The sequence below is a fragment of the Trachurus japonicus genome, chromosome 11 (genome assembly GCF_045865225.1).
Source record: "Trachurus japonicus isolate A0001 chromosome 11, Traja_1.0".
NCBI classification, from domain to species: Eukaryota; Metazoa; Chordata; class Actinopteri; order Carangiformes; family Carangidae; genus Trachurus; species Trachurus japonicus.
Genome location: NC_140917.1, coordinates 17,848,710 through 17,871,788, shown reverse-complemented (window position 1 = coordinate 17,871,788; position 23,079 = coordinate 17,848,710). Strand labels below are relative to the sequence as shown.

At 40.9% G+C, this 23,079-nt stretch overlaps 4 protein-coding genes across 8 annotated transcripts; 2 read left to right on the top strand and 2 right to left on the bottom strand.

The window, feature by feature from the left end:
• Window positions 1–65: 65 nt before the first annotated feature.
• On the bottom strand, window positions 66–7,735 carry krit1 (KRIT1 ankyrin repeat containing). Its single transcript, XM_085791459.1, has 17 exons — window positions 7,528–7,735; window positions 6,188–6,357; window positions 5,904–6,060; window positions 5,518–5,610; window positions 4,987–5,116; window positions 4,654–4,897; window positions 4,313–4,428; window positions 4,024–4,167; window positions 3,761–3,917; window positions 3,220–3,327; window positions 2,533–2,689; window positions 2,258–2,409; window positions 1,995–2,161; window positions 1,395–1,482; window positions 1,097–1,303; window positions 857–973; window positions 66–341 (listed from the first exon to the last, which is right to left on the bottom strand). The coding sequence occupies exons 2-17, from the start codon at window positions 6,287–6,289 to the stop codon at window positions 252–254; spliced, it is 2,229 nt and encodes a 742-aa protein (XP_085647585.1). The 5' UTR covers window positions 6,290–6,357; window positions 7,528–7,735; the 3' UTR covers window positions 66–251.
• Window positions 7,736–8,769: 1,034 nt separating this feature from the next.
• On the bottom strand, window positions 8,770–10,990 carry rpz2 (rapunzel 2). The gene is made up of 2 exons (XM_085791451.1): window positions 10,917–10,990; window positions 8,770–9,822 (listed from the first exon to the last, which is right to left on the bottom strand). The coding sequence occupies exon 2, from the start codon at window positions 9,767–9,769 to the stop codon at window positions 9,077–9,079; it is 693 nt and encodes a 230-aa protein (XP_085647577.1). The 5' UTR covers window positions 9,770–9,822; window positions 10,917–10,990; the 3' UTR covers window positions 8,770–9,076.
• A 4,851-nt stretch (window positions 10,991–15,841) lies between these two features.
• Window positions 15,842–19,426, top strand: LOC146978627 (uncharacterized). 2 transcript variants are annotated; one of them, XM_085791452.1, is made up of 4 exons: window positions 15,842–16,071; window positions 16,618–16,713; window positions 17,692–18,262; window positions 18,780–19,426. In XM_085791452.1, exons 2-4 carry the CDS (start codon window positions 16,649–16,651, stop codon window positions 19,158–19,160), a joined length of 1,017 nt encoding a protein of 338 aa, XP_085647578.1. In that variant the 5' UTR covers window positions 15,842–16,071; window positions 16,618–16,648; the 3' UTR covers window positions 19,161–19,426. The 2 variants fall into 2 exon arrangements, with proteins under 2 accessions (XP_085647578.1, XP_085647579.1); XM_085791453.1 differs by having other exon boundaries at window positions 15,859–16,116.
• Window positions 19,149–22,992, top strand: LOC146978626 (transmembrane protein 272-like). Of its 4 annotated transcripts, XM_085791454.1 has the most exons (6): window positions 19,149–19,267; window positions 19,473–19,609; window positions 20,990–21,055; window positions 21,141–21,191; window positions 21,275–21,466; window positions 22,477–22,992. In XM_085791454.1, the coding sequence occupies exons 2-6, from the start codon at window positions 19,519–19,521 to the stop codon at window positions 22,746–22,748; spliced, it is 672 nt and encodes a 223-aa protein (XP_085647580.1). In that variant the 5' UTR covers window positions 19,149–19,267; window positions 19,473–19,518; the 3' UTR covers window positions 22,749–22,992. The 4 variants fall into 4 exon arrangements, with proteins under 4 accessions (XP_085647580.1, XP_085647583.1, XP_085647584.1 ...); XM_085791457.1 differs by lacking the exon at window positions 19,149–19,267 and having other exon boundaries at window positions 19,544–19,647; XM_085791458.1 differs by lacking the exon at window positions 19,149–19,267 and having other exon boundaries at window positions 19,579–19,605.
• Window positions 22,993–23,079: the final 87 nt, after the last annotated feature.

Sequence of the window (23,079 nt, the reverse complement as noted above, 5' to 3'; positions counted from 1 at the left end):
AATTAACTCTGTGTCTGAATGGGGCACATACTCATACTTTAGAAACAACTGACAGGACAAGTTCATCCATACATCAATCAGTTTATTAAAAACAAAACATTAAATAATAAACATATTTACATGCAACGAAAATATATGACTTTTCAAAATAGGCATTGTGAAGGTGTGAAAGACATTGGTAAGCCTAATATACAAAAAGAGGTGCCAGCTTTGCTCTTCACCCAGAGTTATTGCATTTTCTTCAACTGTTTTCAGCCATAGGCGTATTTGTCTGTTACGGCTTTATCATTTGGAGTCATCTGTCCACTCAGCTTCATTAAAAGCTTCACAATTAGGCCAGCCTGTGAAGAGATAACCACCGTTTGAGAGAGATGTTGATTTCCATTTAACATAGATAGATAGATAGATAGATAGATAGATAGATAGATAGATAGATAGATAGATAGATAGATAGATAGATAGATAGATAGATAGATAGATAGAAGCTTTATTGTCATTGTAAAAGAAAATACAACGAAATTGCCAGTGGCCTCGGCATCAGCAAATGCAAACAAATATATATACATAAAACAACATACACAACCAGTCTGGCCAGCAGGAAAAATAACTATGTAACTAATGTATAAAATATATAAATAGGCTAAAAATAATAGTGCAATGGCAAAAGTGCATCAGTGCTTCCGGTTCAGGGAGTGTATGGCCTTTGGAAACATCAAACATATTAGCTGCCATCACTGAGAAAAGATTATTGTTAAATATTTTGCTTTGTATATGAATCATTTTACGTTAGGTATAATTCTTCAAATACAAAACAAGTTTGAACCTCATGAATTTGGAAATATCCCCGAGTAGTTACCTGTTTTGTGTGGACAATGAAGTTCATTTTGTTGTCGCCGCTGTGTATCTGGAAGTACTGATCAGCGTGTCCAAGCTGCCACATGAATGTGCCATACTCTAAACTGATGAGAAGCACCTAGATTCAACAAAATTATTATTTTAACTTGTAACAACAACTTGTTCAGTAAACTCACAAACTTGAGTTTAAATAAGAGCACATGGGGATATTTGGTATTCAGCTTGAAGTTTGAGACATTACCTTGGTCTCCATGTTCATGAGATGCAGTCCCTTGGTGTTGACCCCGACATAGACACGGATGACTTTGTGGTTGCTGGCACTGGCCTTGGTGTAGACCTGGCCTGTAAAAAAAGCTGCTCCATAGGTCGGGATGTCCCAGCAGTTCTGCAGGAAGAGTCGCTGCAGGTGGTGCATCTCTTTGCTCACGCCCTCACTGGTGCTCAAAGCCTGTCAGAGAGGGAGGAGGGGGAAAGGGACGTCAGGGAACGGCTCGATTTAAGAGTGAACATAATCTTTACAGTGAAAAAACTGAACGTACTTTGTATTCATGAAGAATCCTGTTGGTCCAGTGGTACGCTTTGCTTTTCACCTTTGATATCGGCACGATAGATTTCAGGTTTTCCTCACTGTTGGAAATAAACAGAGGGTTAGGGGGCTAGCAGCTTTTTCCTCAGTACACCAAGCACCATATTTACACTGAAGCCTATGACACCACTTACAAAAAGGTTTGGTAACCCTTTAATTTACAGGCCACCAATTACATCATAATGTCTAGAAATAACAGTCAATTTCATAGTAATGGCGAGAAATATGGCCAAGAAATAACAATTAATTGCTTAGAAGTAGCCCAGAAATAATAGTGCAAGGACTTGGTGGAGAAAAATTCTGGCCTTTCCCAAAAGATTCAAAGCATGAAAAACATGTGTAATCTTTTACCTTTATGAAAAACATGACATTACTATAAAATTGACCATTATTTATAGGCTATTTCATGACATTACTAGCCAATTCATTTTCTATTTCTTGAAATTATCACCTAATTACCGGCCTGTAAAATAAAAGGTTACCAAAGGTGTATTTATCATATCATAGCTGTATCTATTATAGCAAAAACATAATTTGGGGAAAATTCTTGTACTTGAGGAATCCCTGCTTATGCTTCTTGCTCTCATAGCTGCCGTAGATGATCTGCAGGAGGAGGCTGGCCAGAGTGATGAGCTTGGTGTCTGGAGCGGGAAAGAAGCCCTTCAGGAGGCAGTGACGGGCCTCGTCGAACAGGATGAGGATGGCCAGCGGATCCTCCACCTGGAACAGGACAATATATCGCAGAGTGAGGACTTTATATAAGTAGCCCACACACAATATATTGAAATGAGCTGTCTTTTCTAAAATGTGTGTTACCTTTTTCTCGATTTCAAGAGGCAGGCGGACATCCCTGCGCAGAAACAGCTGAGGCGTCTCCCTTTGAGGATCCAGCACCGTCAGGTCCGCCACGATTTCAGTCCAGATCCGCAGGTGCTGAAGGGGCTTATGGTACGGCTTCAGCTGCAGGTCTGACACACAATACACACACAAGCACACACACTTATTTATTTCTTCCCTCATAGTGATCAGTTGTGGTTGGTTTCATTGTCACTGTATGAATGTCAGAAGACGTATTTAACGCGTTGACTCACGGAGGTTCTCGGAGCAGATCCAGATAGTGAAGTACTGCTGGGTATCCTGAGAAAGGCGCATGCCCTCCATGATCTGCTGTACCGTCGTGTTGTTGCCGTGCTTTAGCTCCACAGAGCGATACGAGCCGTCCATGCGGTAGATTCTCACCTTCTCATACTGTGTAAAAAAAAAACACACACAGACAAACTCAACACAACCAAGTCAAGGAGATTAGCCCCTTGACCTGCGCCTCAGGAAACAGCACCATCTAGTGACACGCATATTCAACTGCTATTGAAACATATCAAACATATCAAAACTCATTTGTCACTTTCCTTCATAATCACAACAACCTGTGTACACTCTTGTATTCTTTTCATATGTGCAAGTGCATCCCATAAGTAATATCAAAGTCATTCAGACATAAATATTCTAGTCCTGAGACCATGTGCTAACCCCAACCCAAACCTTAACTGTGTGGCAGAGTTGAGGACATTTTGGACCTTGTTTTCAGATATTTGGCATAAATATGAATGAAAAAGCTTGTGTGACTTCATATCATCAGCTTCACAGAAGCTGCAAGGGATTGATCTAAACATGGAAACTCTTGAATAGCTGGATACGGCTGATGAAGGAATACACTGTTGTGAGACAGTTGTCGTGTTTCCAATACAAACAGAGTTATCAGTGTCTGATGTGCGACTCACAGGTTTGCTGCTTGCTTGCTGCAGAAGCTTCACCGTCTCCTCCCATTCGTTCTGCTTGTTCTCCTCACACACTTGTAGGGGTGACCTCTTCTGTTGGTCTTCTATGTGCTGTGGGTGGTGATATTTACTGTTTATCATCTACCTATTGCAGCTGTGTGATGAGATTTAACACGGTGAATCATGACACAAAAACATGAATGTACTAATTTCAAATATCAAGCAGCTGCTAAGCAAGTCATAACATAACATGACACAGTCTGGTCCAATATAATTTGCATAAAAAATGTTTGATTTAAATTCAAGGTAATAAAAAAAAAAAAAGTTAATTAAATAACCTGTTAAAGTAGTCAAGGTATTTGCACTATTTTTCTGTGTTTACTAGTTCCTATGAATGATATAACCTTGTTGTATATTAACATGTGAAAGAAATGCATTCCTCCTGGTGGACAGTAGTGCATGTACCAGTAGGTTTGACATCAATATAATGTTAAAATGATGAGAGCCATTTGATAAAAGCAAACACAAGGATCACATGTCCTACCCGGTCGATCTCAGGGTGCTGCAGCAGGAGTTGCACTATCTCTACGTGGCCTCCTCTGGCTGCAAAGTGCAGAGGGGAGCTGAGCTGGCCGTTGAGCAGGTTCGGGTTACAGTTACCCTTCTCCAGCAGCAGCTTGGTTGCTTTGACTTTACCGTGCCTGGGTGGAAGCAGACAAACACAAGCTCATCATTAACTAAACACAATTCAAATAAATTACAGATGCTGCAGACTTTATCCGGCAGCATGAAAAGCATCGGCCTCACCAGCACGCATAGTGAATAGGAGCCCAGTGGTCACTGTCCAGCTGCTTGACTGAGAAGTTGCTGTCCAAAAGCTTAGTGAGCAGCTCTGTGTCGCCTTCACAGGCGCTGCGGTGAAGAGGAAAATCGTCCACCCACTGGCGCTCCCTGCAGAGACAGGGGACGTTTGTCTCTTGAGCATCATTGTTACAGCGTTTACTTATCACTTAGATTTCATGCAAGAGAGGAAGAAATACAAAACACAAAGAAGAGCAGGCATTATCAGCAGACGGCAGTAATGATGACTCCTCACTTGTCTTCCGTCACACAGTTGGGACCATGTTGCCACTTTTCCCTCTTGGGAATCTGGATCTTAGAGTAGTCCGGGGCTCCGAGCCCGAAGTACGGATTGATGATAACTTTGTCTACCTGTTAGGAAATGGACACAGAGGCAAAGATGATATAATTACAAAAATGCATCTTAATTTGAAATGTACAAGAGAGAGATGATGTCTTTGAGATTTCAATGAGATCAATCAGTTACATCAAACGTCCATCAGGTTTCCTGCCTTTCAGGTATCTTGGTACAAAAAAAACCCAACAGAAACATCTCCTTTCCCAAACTCCACCTCGCTGCATGATGAGGACTCTCACCCGGTTTGTGTACTGCAGATCGGAGCCGTAGAGCGGGTTGAGGATGCACATGTCTGCCTTCTCCAGGGACATCATCTTGCTCTTGATCTCCAGGGCGGTGTAGCCCATGTGCAGACCCTCGTCGCTCAGTTTGCCCTCGCTGCTGTAGGCCGGGTTGCTGACGTTGGTCTTCACCCGCTCAACAGGTGCCGGCCGGAACAAGGCTGGGATGGCGTGAGGTACGGTGTGCTGCTCTTCTAACCATCTGTGGAGGGAAGAGGAAGAGAAAGATTCAAAACTGCAGCTCTGTCATTTCTACTTGCACAAAAGGAAGAGCATGATTTCCATCCTCACTTGTCTAAGGCCAGGAGCATCTTGGAGGTGATGGAGCAGAAGTGAGCGCTGGTCTCGCTGCACACCCGCATGATGTCGTGGAAGCAGTAGAAGCTCGGGCTCCCAGCGCTGTGGACAGGCTTGCTGTTGTCTGTGCAAAAGGACTCATTATTGTACAATACGTCCAGTTTAAATTGTTGTAATCTTTAGTTTAGATCAGGGGTGTCAAACTCATTTTAGTTCAGGGGCCACATACAGCACAATCGTATCTCAAGTGGGCCCGAACGGTGCTATCGCATTATAACCTATAAAGAACGAGAACTCTAAAGTACAAAAACATCATTAAGATCTTTACATTTAATGAAGTATCCTTTTACAAAACATTATGAACAACCTGCAATTTCTTTCAACATTATGCCTCTTCTGTCTTCTGTCTTCTGTGTAATCTCCAAATTCATCCTGTGATTGGACCCTCTGGCAGGCCGGTTTTGGCCCACGGGCCGTATGTTTGACACCCCTGGTTTAGATACAAGATGCTGCTCTTTTTCTCACCTTTAACGCTGACTGGCACAACAAAAAGTGAGGCTTCTTTCCCTTCATTGGTTCCATCGAGAGGAAATTTCTTCATGTGCACCACACGTTTTCCTGCAAACCAAAACGCTGTTTAAGCGCAGTGACGTCCAAGCCTCTTACACCTACTCAAACCAGACAGTCTGAGGAGGTGACGTCACTCTTTGGTTGCACTAACTGCAACTCAGACATTTGCAGCCTGTGACACTGGGTCATGAATAGATCATTGCTTTACTTAACGAGTCACAAAGTTGCTGTAGTGACCCTGTGGTTTACCTGTAGTCAAGCATGTCTCAAATTCATCGACTCATTTTAAAAAAAATAACATGACTAGATGAATGTAAGTGCATCAAATGTCGGAGACTCACCTATGAAGCCTTGATTGTTGGATATTGGTCTGATTGTTTCATCAACATAATCCAATATGGATTTGGATTTGTCTCCTCCCGTTTGAATCTTTGTCGCCAGGAGGACTTTCTTTCTTTTCTTCTCCTTCCCTTCCAAAGGCATTTCAATCAACAGGATCTTTACAGGCATCAGAGGAAACAACCAGTATTGTTACATTTTCATCTTAGCCCCTTTTTCTGTGGCTTTGGACAAGATGTGGAGAAGGAGATCAAAGGGCAAATGTACAGTAAGATAGCACTTGTACCTCATAGGCTTTGGGTCTGTACTCCTTGGAGCTCAGGCTGACTTGACTCTTTGGCCGTATGACAGCAACAAACACGTCCTCCAGGCAGTCCTCGTTGCCCATCGTGCCTACGTTTCCTCAGTCCCGACAAAGTGTCCTACACACGGGCCAAATGCTGTGCAGAGGCATGCCTGACAGAGAAAATAGTAAAACAAAACAAAAAGAGTTGCATCTATCCATCCACTGACCAATAGGAACAAGGCTAACATGCTCACATTCACACCTACAGGCAATTTAAAGTCTCTGATTAACCTAATGTGGGACATGCAAACCTCCACACAGAAAGTCCCAGGCCCGGGAATTGAACCCAGAACCTTCTTGCTTTTGGCCTTTGTTATTATTATGGTTGAAAAAATGCAGACCATGATCACATTGAACATACTTACTCACAGTCTCACACCACCCCTTATATTTAAAGCCTTTTATCTTTAATGTATGAGGCATTAACACCAATTTTGACACTTGATAGAAGTGTCAACGGCAACAGGGCATCAACTCACACTTACTGTCATTAATGATTAGTCTGTTTATAATTATATATAATAAGTCTTTCTTTCATTAGTTTGTTCTTAAGTTAAATTTTTTGCTCAAATCCAAAATGTTTTTGCAATTTTGCCCAAAATATTGATATAGCCTACCTACTGTACATGAATCAACAGCTGCCAATAATTGTTTCTGTCAACTGATAAAAAGACTAATTATTTCAACTTTAATACTCATGATGCCATATAATGATGGGGATAACATTTGTTAGTACATTATAAAGCTGTACCAACATTAGAAATGCATTTGCAAACACGTTAGTCTGCGTTTCCTTTGTATCTACAACACAGTAGTGGTCTTCCTCAGGTTTAAAAAAAGGAAAGTAGACTCAAAGTGCTGCACACAATTGCACAAGAACTGGAAGGTAGATTTAAAAAATGATAAAGCAGAAATAGGCGTGTAAACCTCAATTAACTATTTAATATATCGTCACAAGAGAGTATGAGTTTAAATATTCATAATTATTAGTTTTAAAAATCAACTTGTTGATTTTAAAGGAAGGTCACGCCCCGGAAACCAAACTGTTGTCTCAAAACAGTTAACTACACCGAGTCATTTACATCCTGAGCTGCACATTAAGACACAGTGCAGCTGTTTTAAACCCACTGTTAATATGTTTTAACCTCAACAACACCCGGTATCAACTTTTACCGCTGAGCAGCAGCTGTAGCCGGGATGCTGCCGCCGCTAACAACCCCCTCTCTCTCTCTCTCTGTCTGTCCGTCCGCCGTCGCTGTTCCGCTCGCTGAGAAACTTACCGGGGGCGACGGGACTTGTCCTCAAACGCATCAAACGCCGTTTCTCTCCCACCGCCGTCACACACTTCACTGGGTCCGGTCTGACAGTCCGCAGCCGACACGCAGCCCCCGGGGACGTTTCACGGTAGATTTATGTGTTAAAAGTGGCCACAGGCCTTTATTTTAGGGGCAGGGCTGCGGAGACAAACAGAGGAATCACGTTACGTTTGAGTGCAGCGGCTCCGCCCGGAGAACAGAGGACTCTGGTGGCGAGGGGGACTCAGTGCGGCCTGTAGCTGTGATGCAGCATGCAGCAGCTGTCCCAGGGAAAGGTGTTGGTCTGTGTGCGTTTTAAATGAACAGAATTAGAGTTGCAATATGGAGGACTATTTTTTCAGGTTTTTTTTTTTTTTTTTTTTCTTCTAACATTTTATTGTGGAGTGGAAAACTACCAAAAATCTGCTATTAATATGGGTCTAATATAGATAATCTACAATTGTTTGACAATAATATGATCATTATAGGTAGCCTACATCTAATTCCTCTATTATTATTATTATTCTGGTCGAATTGCTTTTCCAGTAGTAACTCCAGGATTTAACGTCATAGCTCTTATTCCTTCACTTACAAATTACACTCGTTCCTAAAGCAGATCAAATAAATCCCCTAAATAGTGAAATAATTAAGTAAATGTTTAAAACAGGTTGTGGGTATGAAACATTGTTTAGTCATTTTACCAAACCAAATTTCCTCAAAGATGGTATGATGATAGTATTAATCAATACTGACACTTTTTTTGCACCACATTTTGTATACATTTCTCCCAAATTCAGTCTGACTAATCAAATTCACACTCAGCATTTGGTATCTTTGGGTTCTCCATTAGAATCAGACATAATGCTCATAATGCTGATATTGATGTTTTGATGCTTTTCTGAGAGGAATCGCTGTCAAGTCAGGGATTAACAACTTAATTTAAAATGATCTTTTACCACCATAATTGCTCTTAAAGATGATTTGACATTGGGCCAGATTTCAGTTCATTGTCTGTCTGGTTTTATGAAAGCAGTTATAGTCACATTTAACAGATGTTATAAGAGCAGCTGTCTCTAGATTAGATGGGTTTATGTGCTGAATGGATACAAAATATTAGGCCCCTATAAAAGGCCTTTATCAAAATGTAAAACTTGACTTTTTATGTATAAATTGCTGGTTTCAATGTAGATAAAATTGATTTCACAAACACACCACGTCATCAATAAATAATTTATACATTTTAATTGAAACAAATGTATAAAACTTCAGCATTTATTGGTCTGTAATATAAAGCAGCTGAAACATACAGTGGTCTCTTTGGAACAAAACATAACATAAAATGTCGATTCATTAACTAAATGCTGCCATACAGTAGATATATCAGGTTTAACTCAAGTGCACAAACACAAACATGGCTTTGGTGTGTATATATATATTTATACTATAGTATCATTTGTCTTTAATTGGTCCACAGCTCGTGATAGTGTGTGTGGATGTTGCCTTCAGAGGACGTCCTCTGTCCGTTGGTCCATGTTCAGGATGACGTGCCTTTGTTTTTGCACTGACTGAGAATGTCCTGCATCTTCTTCTGGATGTCCTCCACCCTCTTCGACCACTTCTCCCGCACCTCGTCCTCGTCGTCCTCTGTAACAGCTGTGTAGCCCATGAGAGCGATGAGGCCCATGTGGAACAGGTGGGCGATGTGCGAACAGCGGTGCTCCATGATCTCCAGGTCGCCGTCGCAGTTTTCCATGTACACCTTCAGCAGGGGTCTTCCAAACACCGAGTTTATGCCCATCACACCGCGGTAGTACACATCCAGGCTCATGTCGCTCTTGTCTCTCTCGTATATCTTCTCAAAGGTCTCCATGTGGCGCTGGGAGTTATCTGGATCTTTCCTCACCTGGGCCACCATGCTGTTGAAGGCGGCGTATTGGTGCTTGATGTACTCTTCGTACTTGCCGTAGGTTTCATTCACCTCGTCGATGCGGATCTGCCTCAGGCATTGGTTGTTCTTCTGGGAGATGGTCTCTAGTTTGCCCTTGATTTCCTGGAAGTCCTTGTCCAGAGCGTGGCCCTCATCGTCCGTCAGGCCCTTGCGAGCGACCCCAACCAGCGAGGAGACGATGCCGAAGATGGGGTCGATGGAGGAGGCAAAGGAGGACACCTTCTCCACGCAGCACAGCACCTTGGCTGCGGTTTTCTTGATCTGTTGTGCGTCAGCCATCGCTGTTACTTTTATTCTGCCACTTTAAGGTCCACACACTGTGAGTCTGGAGGCTGGAGAGATCACAAAACAAGAACCATATGTTCAGTATCTCCATGGCTAACTCTGAGGTTGCTGAGGCTGCAGCCCACATGCCACCAGCTGCTGCATGGTGCCATAATTGTAAAAGGTGTCATCTTACACTCTTATGTTACTAGCAACAGGTTGCCCACAATGAGGGTCTGTGTTGTCAGCCGTGACACACACACAGCTTCAACATATGACCAGAGGAGGAAAACAAGCCTGGAGGTCAAGAATCGTTTCATTATTGATGAAACATACCATTACTTTCTTGATTGAGCAGAAAATAGTAAAATATCACCAGCCCAGTTCTGCAAAGCAATAACTTGTTTTGTTTACCAATACACAGAAAAACAAAGATATTTTGTTGAATTTTATTAATCACTCAAAATATCAGCAAATATTGTGGGACTGATTAGTTTTTGGCATTTGAACTAAACTGACTTGAAACTAAACTAACAGTGAATAACTGAATAGTTGCCTGCAGCATTACTTTTTTTTGTTCCTCCACAAAGAAAGAATTAAGCATTCAGTTAAGAGTAACACAAATTGAATTACTGTGTGAGATTGTTTCATTAAATATTGCTCCTTAACTTTCTTAACTACAGATGACATACCGATATTAGTATTTCATAATCAGTTTCTGAGACCACAGACCAAAATGCAAGTAAAACTGATTTGTCCTCATAGTTTTCATATTACTCATCCACCTCAATGTTGTCCTGCTGGAAAAATAACTCAGGGACAACAGTGGGTGTGCCGTACTAGTAGTTACACAAGAAAGACTGGAAATAAACAAACAAACGGATACTGGACTTGACCTCCAGTCTGTGTCATCTTTAACCGTTCAAATTAACTCCAGTCGCTATTTTGCACCTTGAACTTAAATTCAGGATGTGCTGCTGTTTTGTTTTCAAGCTCGTTTATCTCATTTCCTCATTTCTAACCACGCACGCAGACGAATCCTCAGTCATTCACTCACTTCACTTTCATTTCATCGTTCCTTGATGACTCAGTCATCACCCAAAATCCAAACATCATTCAGAGCAGAGATTACACGGCACCGAGGCAGCAGATGTTTACTCACCAGAGATAAAGCTGTTGGTAACCCTCTCTCTACTCAAGCCGTCTGCCTCTCCTTTCCACCATTTTCCTCCCTAGTCAAAATAGGCACAGCCCCCTCCTGCCAAATATGGGAGTAAACACAAGGAAGTGAGTCATGCTTGCCCTGTGCTGATTGGACGAGGGGAGTTTCCTCAAGCTGCACTGCAGCTCAACCCACCACAGACACTGAATGACCGGCTATCCTTTTCATTGTGTTGTTTTAGCTCCACACACCTCCCAAACCAGTATCGTGACCACATAGCACAGATCATGATCTGGAATCACAAGTGAAAGAGACTGTCACATTTTACTATCAGGGAATATGATCACTCAGCTTTTTTATGTCTGAATAACACTGACGTTGCTGAGGGTTTATTCATTTTCAATCAGAATTAATAGATAGCAAAGACTGATAGATCTGATAAAGTTGAGGCAGCCTCACTCACAGAGCACAAGGATGTGAAGGATTACATTTAATTTCTCCCTTATGCTGGTATGAAGGCAAGCAGGTAGATTTGGTGTTATTTACCAAAGGTTTAAAATATGACATGTTTTGTTTGTTTGCATTTACACTATTTAAAAATCACATGTAGGCCTAAATAACAACAACAACTTGCATTGTGCTTTTCTACCTCGATGGGCAAATCACTTTAACATTTGCCTCTCATTACCCCATTCACATTTTGAAAATAAAACAATTTCAATACAGAGACCAAACTTTATTCCAAGAAACAGTGCCACAGAAAATAGGATCAAGACTTTTAATAAGGATACTTATTTGTAAGACAAAACGTAAAAAGTGACACCTTTTCCTGACTATGTTTAATGATTTAATGAAACCAAAGCTTTACTGCGTGACAATATACCTACCATCTTACTTACTGTTAGAGAGAAAATGTGACAAAAAGCTGAATTTATCAGTTTCTAAACATCTCATGTGAAATTAAAGATGTGATGGCCTAAATTATCCACTTCTAGGTCAGTGGTAAGTGGTCAAGATCTATATTTAATATCTGTGCCTTTAAACCATCAAATTGAAGAATATTGACTCTTAAAAAGTAGAAAATCAGAATTAAAATCCTTAACACGTAAGATTTTAACTCTGATGTTGAACTATGTTTCTATTGTACACCACATCCTGTAACTCTGGTTTTGAAAGGTGCTTGATAATTAAAGCTTTATTTCCTCATTTTATGACATGTGACAGTAGAAGAAGCACAGGTGTAAACACTGACATGATTAATAGATGCAGTTTCACTTTTAAGATCATGGTATTTGTTCATGCTGACTCACCTTGGGACACACAGAGCCATTGACTAGTAACACCTGTGCTGTGTTTCCTACGCACACAAGTTAAAATGTCTTGTGTGGAGAAAGATCAGACCCTGGTCGTCTCAGGTCATCTCCCACATCGTTGGCTGAGGGAGTCAAGTGTCAAAATGTCAAGAACTTTCTCCTCTGAACTGAAGAACAACATATGCATGAGTTTATGTGGGTTATGTCTTGTCCTTGACTAATATTGTTATGACACTGTGACACTGTTACTGCACTGAGGGTGATGGAGGAGTCAGTGTGTAGAGGTGTGTCGTCCTCATTGTCCTTGCATGTTGTTCCTCTGAGTCTCTTACTTCTTGTGAATAACCTGTTCCCATGTTATCTTACATTAGACTCAGGGGCGGGGTTAGGGGATGGCTACTTGGGCTCAAGCCCCGGATGTTTTTGCCAAAGCCCCGAATGTTTTAGGCTACAGTAGGGGCAAAAAAAAAAAACCTCAACGCGGTTTATGTCAGTCTCCCTCCGCTGACCGCACCAGTCTGAAGTGTAGCCTCATGGACGTCGGGGGAGAGACGCACACTTATCAGTGATTATGTGATTTGAAGTTACTTTTACCGCATTTAATCAAATAGCCCAATGGTCTGTATTCAATAGAAATAAAGGCTTCCCTCAGATAAAAGCCTGCCTCCCATAAAGGCCGTTGGCCGTAGCCTACGTCACACTGAGCTGTCAGATGCAGCCTGACTCCACTATGCCAGATGCCAGGCTGCTGTATGGAGCCAGGCAGGCTGCATATCACATATATCTATGCATTATGAGATAAACTACTCACAAAAAGTTAGGGATGTTTGGCTTTTGGATTAAATTTCAGAATGCACCTAAAATGCACTATAACCTTTACAGGTGAACTTAATTTAACCTTCTCTAAACTTTTGAATGCACATGTCCAGTTGTTCAATGTTTCAGTCCTTATTGAATAACATGCTGTTCTCTAACAAGGTGATTAACCACAAACATCACAAGCACCGTCTGATTTAGTGGTTCAGTTGTCATTGAACCACTAAATGTTCTGGTTCAATGACAATTTGTAGACAGTCTCTCTCCCTCTCCTCTCCACATGTTCACATGGTGACATCATGAGACCAAGAAAACACAAAGTTATTGAGGCATTGAGATTTTTGTTGTGCTATAGCCACCACTGCTTTTGTTTGAGAAAAAGAAATGACCATTGCATCCTTCTACTTAAAAGGCCTCATGATAGAATATCACTGTAGCATGAACTTTTTTATAGGGATATTCAAATATCCCTAACTTTTTGTGAGTTGTATAAATGTAAGTCAGACAAATTGAGTTTAAATTCAGATTCTTTCCTTTTTTTAAAGCGTAATGCTGTGGGTAGGGAGGCTGATGTCAATCAGGATTACATGCAGTGCCATATCATTTTTATTTGAGTAGGCCTAGCTTATGATTAGCTTATGATCATGTTTTATATTTTCTTTTTTTTATGATGTAACACCTGTTTGTGGACCTTTCAGGACAATGCTTTTGTCTACCTAAAGTTGATATGTTGAAATTTCCAGTAGGCCTATCACAGTCAGCAACAAAGACAAAAAAAAAAAGGCAGATCTTTGTCTTTCCTCCCTCTGGGCTAAGCCTCGGATCTCCCATGAACCTAGATCCGCCCCTGATTAGACTACTATCTTGGTGTAAACTTAACTAGATGTTTAAGAACAAACAATTATCAGCTCATTTAGTCATTTTTCAGTGTCGGATTCATTCATAGAATTCTGGTAAAGGTAAAAGCACAACACCAGTGTTTCCTGGGTTTCACCAGGATTCACATGATCTGATTATTTGTTGGAAAAAATTGCAAGAATGTCTATTTTCTACACTCTGGGTATACAACCTGTATTTACAGCTAACCAAATATTATTTAACAGGACAAGGACACGCCTGTTGTGTAATATTTGACTTCCCACACAGTGATATGAGACAAAATGGGAAAACATCTGCAGATTTTTCCAAATACTATACTCACACACACACACACACACACACACACACACACACACACACACACACACACACACACACACGCACACACACATTGTCCAGAAATAACTTCACTAACCTGTCAGGAGCTCAGGGCCTCAAATTTTCTCAGCCTGTGTCTCACTAAGAGGTCAGATTGTCATGCAATGAAATAATATGTGGCAAAATATTGATTTTGTGGTTTTATGAGCGATGTCACTCATACAGCCTCCGAGATGTGAGATTATTTCACAGCTGAGTCCATGAGTTGGTCTGGAAAGGAAAACATTCAGTCAGAAATGTTGATCAACTGGTGAGAGCTAAGAAAGATTTGTCTGGTTGGTTAATATCTACCTGACCAGATTAGATATTGATAATATTAAAGTTTGGTAACAACTGGAATGAGAGCGTTTTGGGGTTATTTATTTTGTTCCTGTGTTGAGCGTATAAAAGAGAGCTGATTGTGTGTCAGAGTGGGATATCACCAGATCATGTTAGAGAAGTGGTTAGGGATCATTTCATCTGTCTTTTACTGGACTTTCAGAAGATACAGAGAATAATCTTTCCTTACAAGTTGAATACGGAGGTACTTGTACTTTTTTATCTATTTATTTTAGTATTTCATAGTGAAAAAAATATTTTATATTATTATTATACAAATGCAGAAAAAGCCTTATAGTTTTTGTTGTGTGAAAAGCTGTGCTGTGTTGATAACCATCATGGTGCTGACCGGTTGCATTTGTGTGGATCTTGGCAGCTTATTTATAATTTAATATATAACGAAATGTTTGACGTGTTCGGCCTTCAGCAGGTTTGGTACGTTTTCAAGGTTGTCGTAGTGGATTTTAGCCTGAGTACTGACAGAAACTGGAGCGCCCTGATCAGCTTACAGTGTGTAGTTTGTTAAAAAACATTTGTCTGTACAGCGACAGAGGTGCAAGTTGATCTGTATGATCTTGTTTCACACCTTTCTGACAGTCAGGCTTGGTCTGAGAGGCGACAGATGCCTCTGGATGGTGTGACGCTTTTTCTTGGGATGTTCCCAAAACTTGAAAATGCTTTGTAAATTCTATTTATAGTTTTTTTTTCATTTATTTCATATTATTTTATTTTTCATATCCAAGGCCTCACTCGTGTTTTTGCAGCAGTGTGACTTATTAAGGCCATTTATAACCAAACCAGTTGAATTTTTAAATTTCAGGTCTTAATCATATCACATGATCACAGTTTGTAGATCTTTAAACAACAACTTTTCTCTACAGGAATTCTTCCTTTTTTTATCGGTAGATATGGGATCAATACTGGGCTTATTTTTGGGCTTTCACTAACTGATAAGAAACACTGTGGGAAATCTCTCAGCTGCAGCTGCAGTAAATACACATGAACCCCCCACACACACAATCCCTCTGCTGTAATAAATCCTTTCAAAGTTTTGAATCTTTCTACTGATCGTGTGTTTCACGTGTTTCTACTGTGTGCACTGGACTTTAAAAGAATAATGCAAAGTAATCTATGATGCAGTGTGTCTCTGAACTGCAATAGATTAGGAACGTGACCAGTGGATAGCTACCCTCACACACACACACACACACATACACACACACACCCCACCCTCACACATGAACACACCCCCTCCACTCGCACCCCAGCGTGCTCACATAGAGCTCAGCTCCTCTGTGGTATTTCCCACTATAATATCCCCGGGTCGACACACTGACTCTGTCATTTTGTCTCCGACCCCTCCGCTCCTCTCTCCGTCTCCCTTTTTTTTTCTGTCCGTCATCTCCAGGCACCTGGACTGGTCAGAGGACAGACACCCCGCCTGGTTGTAGGTAGGAACTGGAGCGAACCAGAGCAGCACATGAACACATCAGCAGGTTTGACTCAGCAGCGGTGGATGGTTTGGTTCAGTTTTGGGATTAGAAAGCTTTAAGCCTGCCATTGAATTTGCCTGGAGGGGTGAGCTGAGGTCGACCTCAGCCTGGATCGAATTGTTTCCACTGTGTTCTCTTATTTGTTTTTTTTATTGGCTGACGCACCGTCATGCAGGGAAAGTGCTTTTTTTTTCTTCTTTTATTTGTAATGTGCAGGTTCATACTTGCCTGGGGAGGAATTAGAGTCAACTCAATTAGAGTTGAGTTTTATTTCAGGTATTTTAATTTAACCGGGCGTCCTATAATCAGGAGTCATGATGGAAAGAGAGGAAGACTGAGGGATATTTATGCACCACACAGCTGAGGAAAGTACAAAAACTAGGTTTGCTCTGGCTATTTAAATGATCCTTAATCTGACCAGTTTGTTACTCACTCTGTTTCCATTCATCTAGAGGTTGTGTATCACTTGTGTATTCTCCTTGTCTTTACTTCTGCTGATCATAGGCCCTGTGATCAGACCTGAGAAATCGTCACGATGACCATCAGAGGACGCACAGAGAAAATGCAGGCGATGTGGATGGAGCTGCTGGTCCTGCTGGGGTGAGTGTGTTCAGGTGGATCACACACACAAACCCAACCGACTGATTACTACCACTGTGATACAGTATCTATTCTTATTTGAGGTTTTGGTTTGGTTTACATAAAGCCGTCATAATGATATTGTCAAATCCTAGATTTTAAAATTTTGTGTGTTTGTTTCCTTTTAATGGATCTTGAGTCTAAATAATAAATACAGTTTACTACTACAACTTTTAATTAAACTAAGTACAATTTATTAATCCATGCATAAGCAATTGTTGTAAAGACATCTCCACTCAGATCAGTAATTGTAAAAACCACAAATAACATTACACATTGTTGTGGAAATTTGTTTGGTGAGATCTGAAGTAAAGATATTAAGATCAGTCTTTTAGGATTTTTATTCTATACAAAAAACAGAGGCTTTTTGTAAAGTGTGTCGCACCCTACCACAAGTGAAGTTTATCTTTCTGAAATGGATTACAGTGTGCACCAAGGTCAGCAACAAACGTCAAAAACAAGAATCAGGAGATGTTACATGAGAACATGCACAAGATGTATCTCTCTGTTGTATCAGGCAGAGAGCACAAAACATCAGACAAGTGAATAAACAAATACACACTGAACATTTTCCAATACAACATATTACATTTATGAATAAAAATAAATCCAAAATTGTCTAAATGAGATCATACGAAACTAAAAATTGACTATGAATATGATCTTTTTAAAAATTCAATATCACATTATTTTATGTATGTTCAGCCTCATGTAAGTAATGATATAAAAAACTAATGGGATAATTTGATTACGAGTTCAGGCTTTTGTTTTTACTTGGACAAACATATGATAAATATAATTTTCTGTCACCATTAATCATTCTCACCATCATCAGTCATAAATCAATCAATGATTTTCAAATCAAAGCTCTTAAGTGAAAACTTGTGAGCCAGCTGATGATGCAAAATATGTTTCCGACAACCGTCTCCCACATCGTAGAGTCCTTGGTTTGAGCCGCGGTGCCATCCAGAGACCAGACTACGACGACACACCCAGCCCGGAGTTCTTGAACCCGGCCTGGATGGCCACCGTCCCTGACGACCAGCCGCTGTCTGAGGTCACCATGCCGGGAACCCACAACACCATGGCTCTGTACGGCGGTGTGTACGCTGAATGCCAGACGTGGAGCCTGGCCTCTCAGCTCCAGGCCGGCGTCCGCTTCCTGGACATCCGCGTGCGTCACGTCAAGGGGAACCTCACCATCCATCACGGGGTGTCCTACCAGCGGGCGCACTTCGGCCATGTGCTGGAGGGCGTGGCCGACTTCCTGCAAGAGTTTCCCAGTGAGACGGTGCTGATGCGTCTGAGGGAGGAGTTCAGCGAGACCCATAACATCTATGGAGCCGTGGTGGACTTCATCCACCGCTACGCTCACTGGGACCTGCTGTGGCACAGCCGGCTCGTTCCCACCATGGCAGAGGCCCGAGGGAAACTCATCATCCTGCAAGACTTCTCTGGACCAGACCTGGGGATGCGCTATGGATCCCTGGACATAGCAGACGACTGGAGGGTAAGGAAAGTTAGAATTGATTTCAAGTGCCTTTATAAAAAAAACTCAATTAAAGGTCTATATTGAATTTCCCAAATGATAGACAGTATCCCAACGTACCTCCCATCCACCGAGATTTTTGCAGTGAAGGCCAAAGTTAAACTGGTTATTTGTTGTTGAACTCTGAAATGTTGAGCCTCCAAAACATATCTGAGGCATCGTTGCAAAAGATGTAAGTTTACGTGAACATGAGGAATATCGGACAATTAATCGGTTATCTAAAATCTTTACTCCCTAATATTGGTATCAGCATTAGCCCCAGAAATCCCACATCAATTGGGTGCTAGTCAGTAGACTAGCCTCTAATGGTAGGGTTGATTGTGTTTTCATTTTAATTTAAATGAAATGTGACATATTTCATCCACCAGACATAAACAGGGACTTTTGGAGAAGAAAATGAGCTGACATGGCACAACCAAACAAATTAGAGCAAGTTAAAATACCATTCGGGTGACTGACAGTTTGTTGCTCTCTGCAGGTTCCCACACTTCTGCACGTGGAGGAGAAGTGGCAGAGTGTGCATGAACACCTGGAGGCTGCACCTGCAGGAGACAAGTCCCAGATCTTTCTCACCTACAGCAGCGGAGCTGGTGTGTTTGCGTACCCCAGAGCCGTCGCTCAGCGCATCAATGCACAACTGTACAAGTACCTGAAGTCCAAGACAGACCTGAACCAGCGCCTGGGAATCATATGCATGGACTTCCCTGCTTCTCCCATTATTCAAACGATCATTGACTTCCAACTGGAGTTCATGAGGAGACGACAGGCCTTCAACTCATTTCCTAGCGAGACAAGTTTGAAATATACCATTTCTTCACTGAGGAGGAGCAGGAGCAAAGACTTCAACATCAATGTCTGAGCCAAAGTCAAACACGTGTATGGGAACAGTAGGCTGATCAATGACTGTACAATCAATGAGGCATCGCTATGGACACCAAACACAGCTGCTGTAGCTTGGATGTAATAGTGAGATGAAACTTTATTACTCTACTATAGGGAATATGATTTAAAGGACACCTTTAGATTGTACCACAGATTAAACCTGTCATTGTGTCATTCACCAAAGAAACAAAATAAAAATCACTTAAAATACATTCTGCAGTTATACACTGCTGTGGAAGTGTACTACAACAGTTTGCAAACTTTTTTTAAAAATATTTTTACTTTTCAGGGGTGTCCCTCAGATCGTTTGACTTTGTCTCTTCAAAAATCGAGTCATGTTTGAGCCTGGATGGATGGAAGCAGTCACGTTTCATTGTCACAGGGAGGCAGTGTGGCTGCAGGGGACCACGGCATCAGACTGTGTTGGTACTCACATCCCGTGCCGACTCAATAGGGAACAACAAGTGTGTCAACCTTTGCATCACAACCCCACTTCAACTGTCACACAGCTGCTTCACTAGGATTTGCTGCAGCTGAGACACATTTACTGAGGCACAGTTTTTATCATTACATTTGAAGTTCTAAAACAGAAACTCTGCTGATTTCACACATCAAAATCTGATGAACTGCTATAAGTGAGTCAGCATCAGTCAATTATTTGTCAATGGACAAAATCTGGAGCTACAGAGTGAGTTTATACTCCCTCTGTTGCCCACTCCTCCTCTCTGCTGGAGGCTAGTAGCTCGAATCCACAGCAGCTGCAGCTAACATCACGTAACATTTCTGAACCTCTGATCCGAGGTCAGTTGCGCTGGGTTTTGACAAGGAAGGAGAATGTGGGTGGGGATGTGGTGTGAGACCAGACTGCAGCTCGATCCCAGTCTGACAGCCAGGGGTTTGTTTTCCTAGCAACTGCATGAAACTCTAGATTGAAAACAAGCAACCAATGGACCATCAGGGCCACCATACCTGTTTAAAGGTTGTAGGATCTGCTCAATAATTCTATGGATATTGTTTTTTGCGCTTCATCGTTTTTAATTATGTCTAAGCTGTGAACAGCCATCAAAGTCTCATCAAAGCAAAATACGTTTTCTATGAAACATCTGAATATTGCATGTTTATTATTGCTGTATTGCAAGTGAACAAAAACAACAATAAGCAGATGCACTCTGTTTTTAGTGTGTGTCTGCTTTAGAGAAAATAGTAGATGACATATTAGACGAGTGATGAAAGCGCTCTCAGTGTGTTGACCACACTGACGAGAGCTGATAACGCAGCTCTTCCTGATTGTGCGCTGTAGATGCATGAGCACCACTGGGTCTGCAGGGTCTGTCTGCACTGTGCAGTCCTGTTGAGAGGCTCTTTATGTTGTGCACAATTTTAAATTTCGGAAAAATACTGATTGCAAGAAAAATAAATGGATTGCATGTGAGACGTTTGTGGCTTGAAACACATTTTACATACAGATTATTTATATCAGATAACAATAACGGATTTTTATCATTATTTCCTCTTAGAGGCTGGGGTTATTACGAAATACTTGTTGAAATGCTTCGCCTTGAAGCAATAAACCTTTACATCCTGCCAAAGCAGCAGGGGATGTTAACATAGAGAGTGTCAGCTTCGATAAGGGGCGACTAATGCAGACTCATGCAAAGTGATACATTAGGTGAATACTGGAAGAAGAATAAGGCTTTACAGTGTCTCCATCCATAACTGGACAGGTAGAGTAACACAACTGCTGCTGCTAACACTCATCTCATCTTGTTGATATCTCATGACTCATGATTCCTTCTCTCTCTGCAGAAAACATGATCTCGTTTTCACAGGAGGAATACAGGCCTCAGGGTGCCGTGGCCATCGCAACAGTTGGTTAGTGTTGGGTTTTCTCCATTATATTCATGCTTTCATCATCTCTCTTAAGCTTTTATTCTAATTCTCTCCATCTTTCATGTAGTTGTGTTGAACATAATGTGGTGGATGGTTATGATCGCAGCCATTGGGTTAGGTAGGTGTCTTATTTTTTGTTTTGTTTATTCTTTTTTCATTTCTTGGACCAAATATTCATGATGTCACTCTGCTCTGTCAAAGGGGCCATGAATATGGGTCGTTGCCCGGTGCAGCCCTACATCCCCATCTACCTGATAGTGTTGGGAGCATCCAGCATCATCTCGTTTTCTCTGACCTACACGAAGAACACCTGGAGCGAAGGTGTTGTCTTCATCCTGTGCTCAAGCTGGGTGGCCCTGCTGCACCTCTTCAGTTTCTGTTGGTTCATTGCAGGTGAGAGAAACTGTCAGAGATGAGTATTTTATTTTAAAAAATTTATTTCCATTTTACTACTACATTTTCTACTTTCTGTCAGTTCTGGATGTTTTGCAGCTGAAAGCTTAATCGGATGAGAGAGAAGAAGATAACTCAGATAGCTGAGTAAAAAAATACAATAAAAAGTAATCACTTAATTCAAATTACTCTGCAGTCACATCACACTGAGACTGGTATAAAAGATTACATTAATTTAAAAAAAAAAAAAAAATGTTTTCCTTTATAAGGAAAATTTGAAAATAAATGATACTTTAAGATGTTTTGAATCTTGATTTTCACTTATTTTGTCATGATTTTGATATTAAAGAGAAATACCTAATATCTGAATGGAGGACTGAGAGTTTTAAGTGGCTCAAATTTTAGTACCAACATACTGTAATCAATATCATTAGGGGCATAACTTTGGGTTAAACATGGGGGTGGGGTGGAGGGGTTAAGATCCCTGTCCAAATAGGGATTTTAAAAAAAGCAAAAAAAAGTCAGTGTATATGTGTCCTAATGGGTGAAAAGTGCAAAATCATTAACTTTGATAAAAGAACCAGGCTAATTTACCTCTTTATTTTGGCATTCCCGTATTTGGTATGTAGTAAATGGTATTTACCAACATTATTCTTAACGCATTTCATTCAGTTCTGAGACCAGCTCCCTGGCTCTATAGCAAATCAGCTATGAGACAACAATTCACTTGCAATTCACTATTAGGCTCCCTCTTTTGGACAGTGTTTTCTTTCTTTCGTTTTTTCATTTTATATGATGAACCAACTATTTAAAATTGTTTGTTGGCCTTGTGGCTCTTTTCATTATGTTATATTGATAATACAATATTGATAAAAGCACCTAACATAGCTTTTGATATTTTATATGATCTATGGGATAAATCTATCATGAATATCCTATTTCTCATTATATTTTAATCACTATGACAGGATGTGTTGTCTAACAGATGATGTGCTGTCTGTCTATTGTAGGTTCAGTCTGGGTTTATTCTGTGTACTCTCCCAGCTACACACCCAGCTACACACCAGGAAGCAAGTACTGCAATAAGACCTCCTACCAGTTTGCCTTTGTTACCACCACCGTGGTGTGGGTCTTTTTGGCTTTCGTGTTCACCTGTGGCTGTTGCTGTGGTGTACTGGCCTGCTGTAAGGTTGTGAGTGTGAGCCAACGCTTGATTCCCAGCCGCAGAAGTTTCTATGGTGCGACAGGTCATTCTGAAGAATCTGTTGCTAGTGATGCGTGAGTGGTGAAAATCCACTGTCATGTCTTCACAGTAGGTTTAACAGGTGATTCTAGTTCTGCTCTTGCTGTTGAGGATTGTTTTTTATTATTTGTACTAGCTTTGTAGATGAAAAAATGTATTTGAAACACAAAGACATATTAATATTGTGATTTCATGTTGTTGTCTACTAATTATGTAGCCTACAGTGCCTTTTTTGACTGCATGAATTTTGCCTTGAAATAAAAGTTTGGTGCTTGAATAAAAGTTTTACACTTGAGACTTCTTTGCATCATTTACATTATTTGTATAATGTCTTTGCATGTGTATGAAAGTAAATAATGTATGTACATTG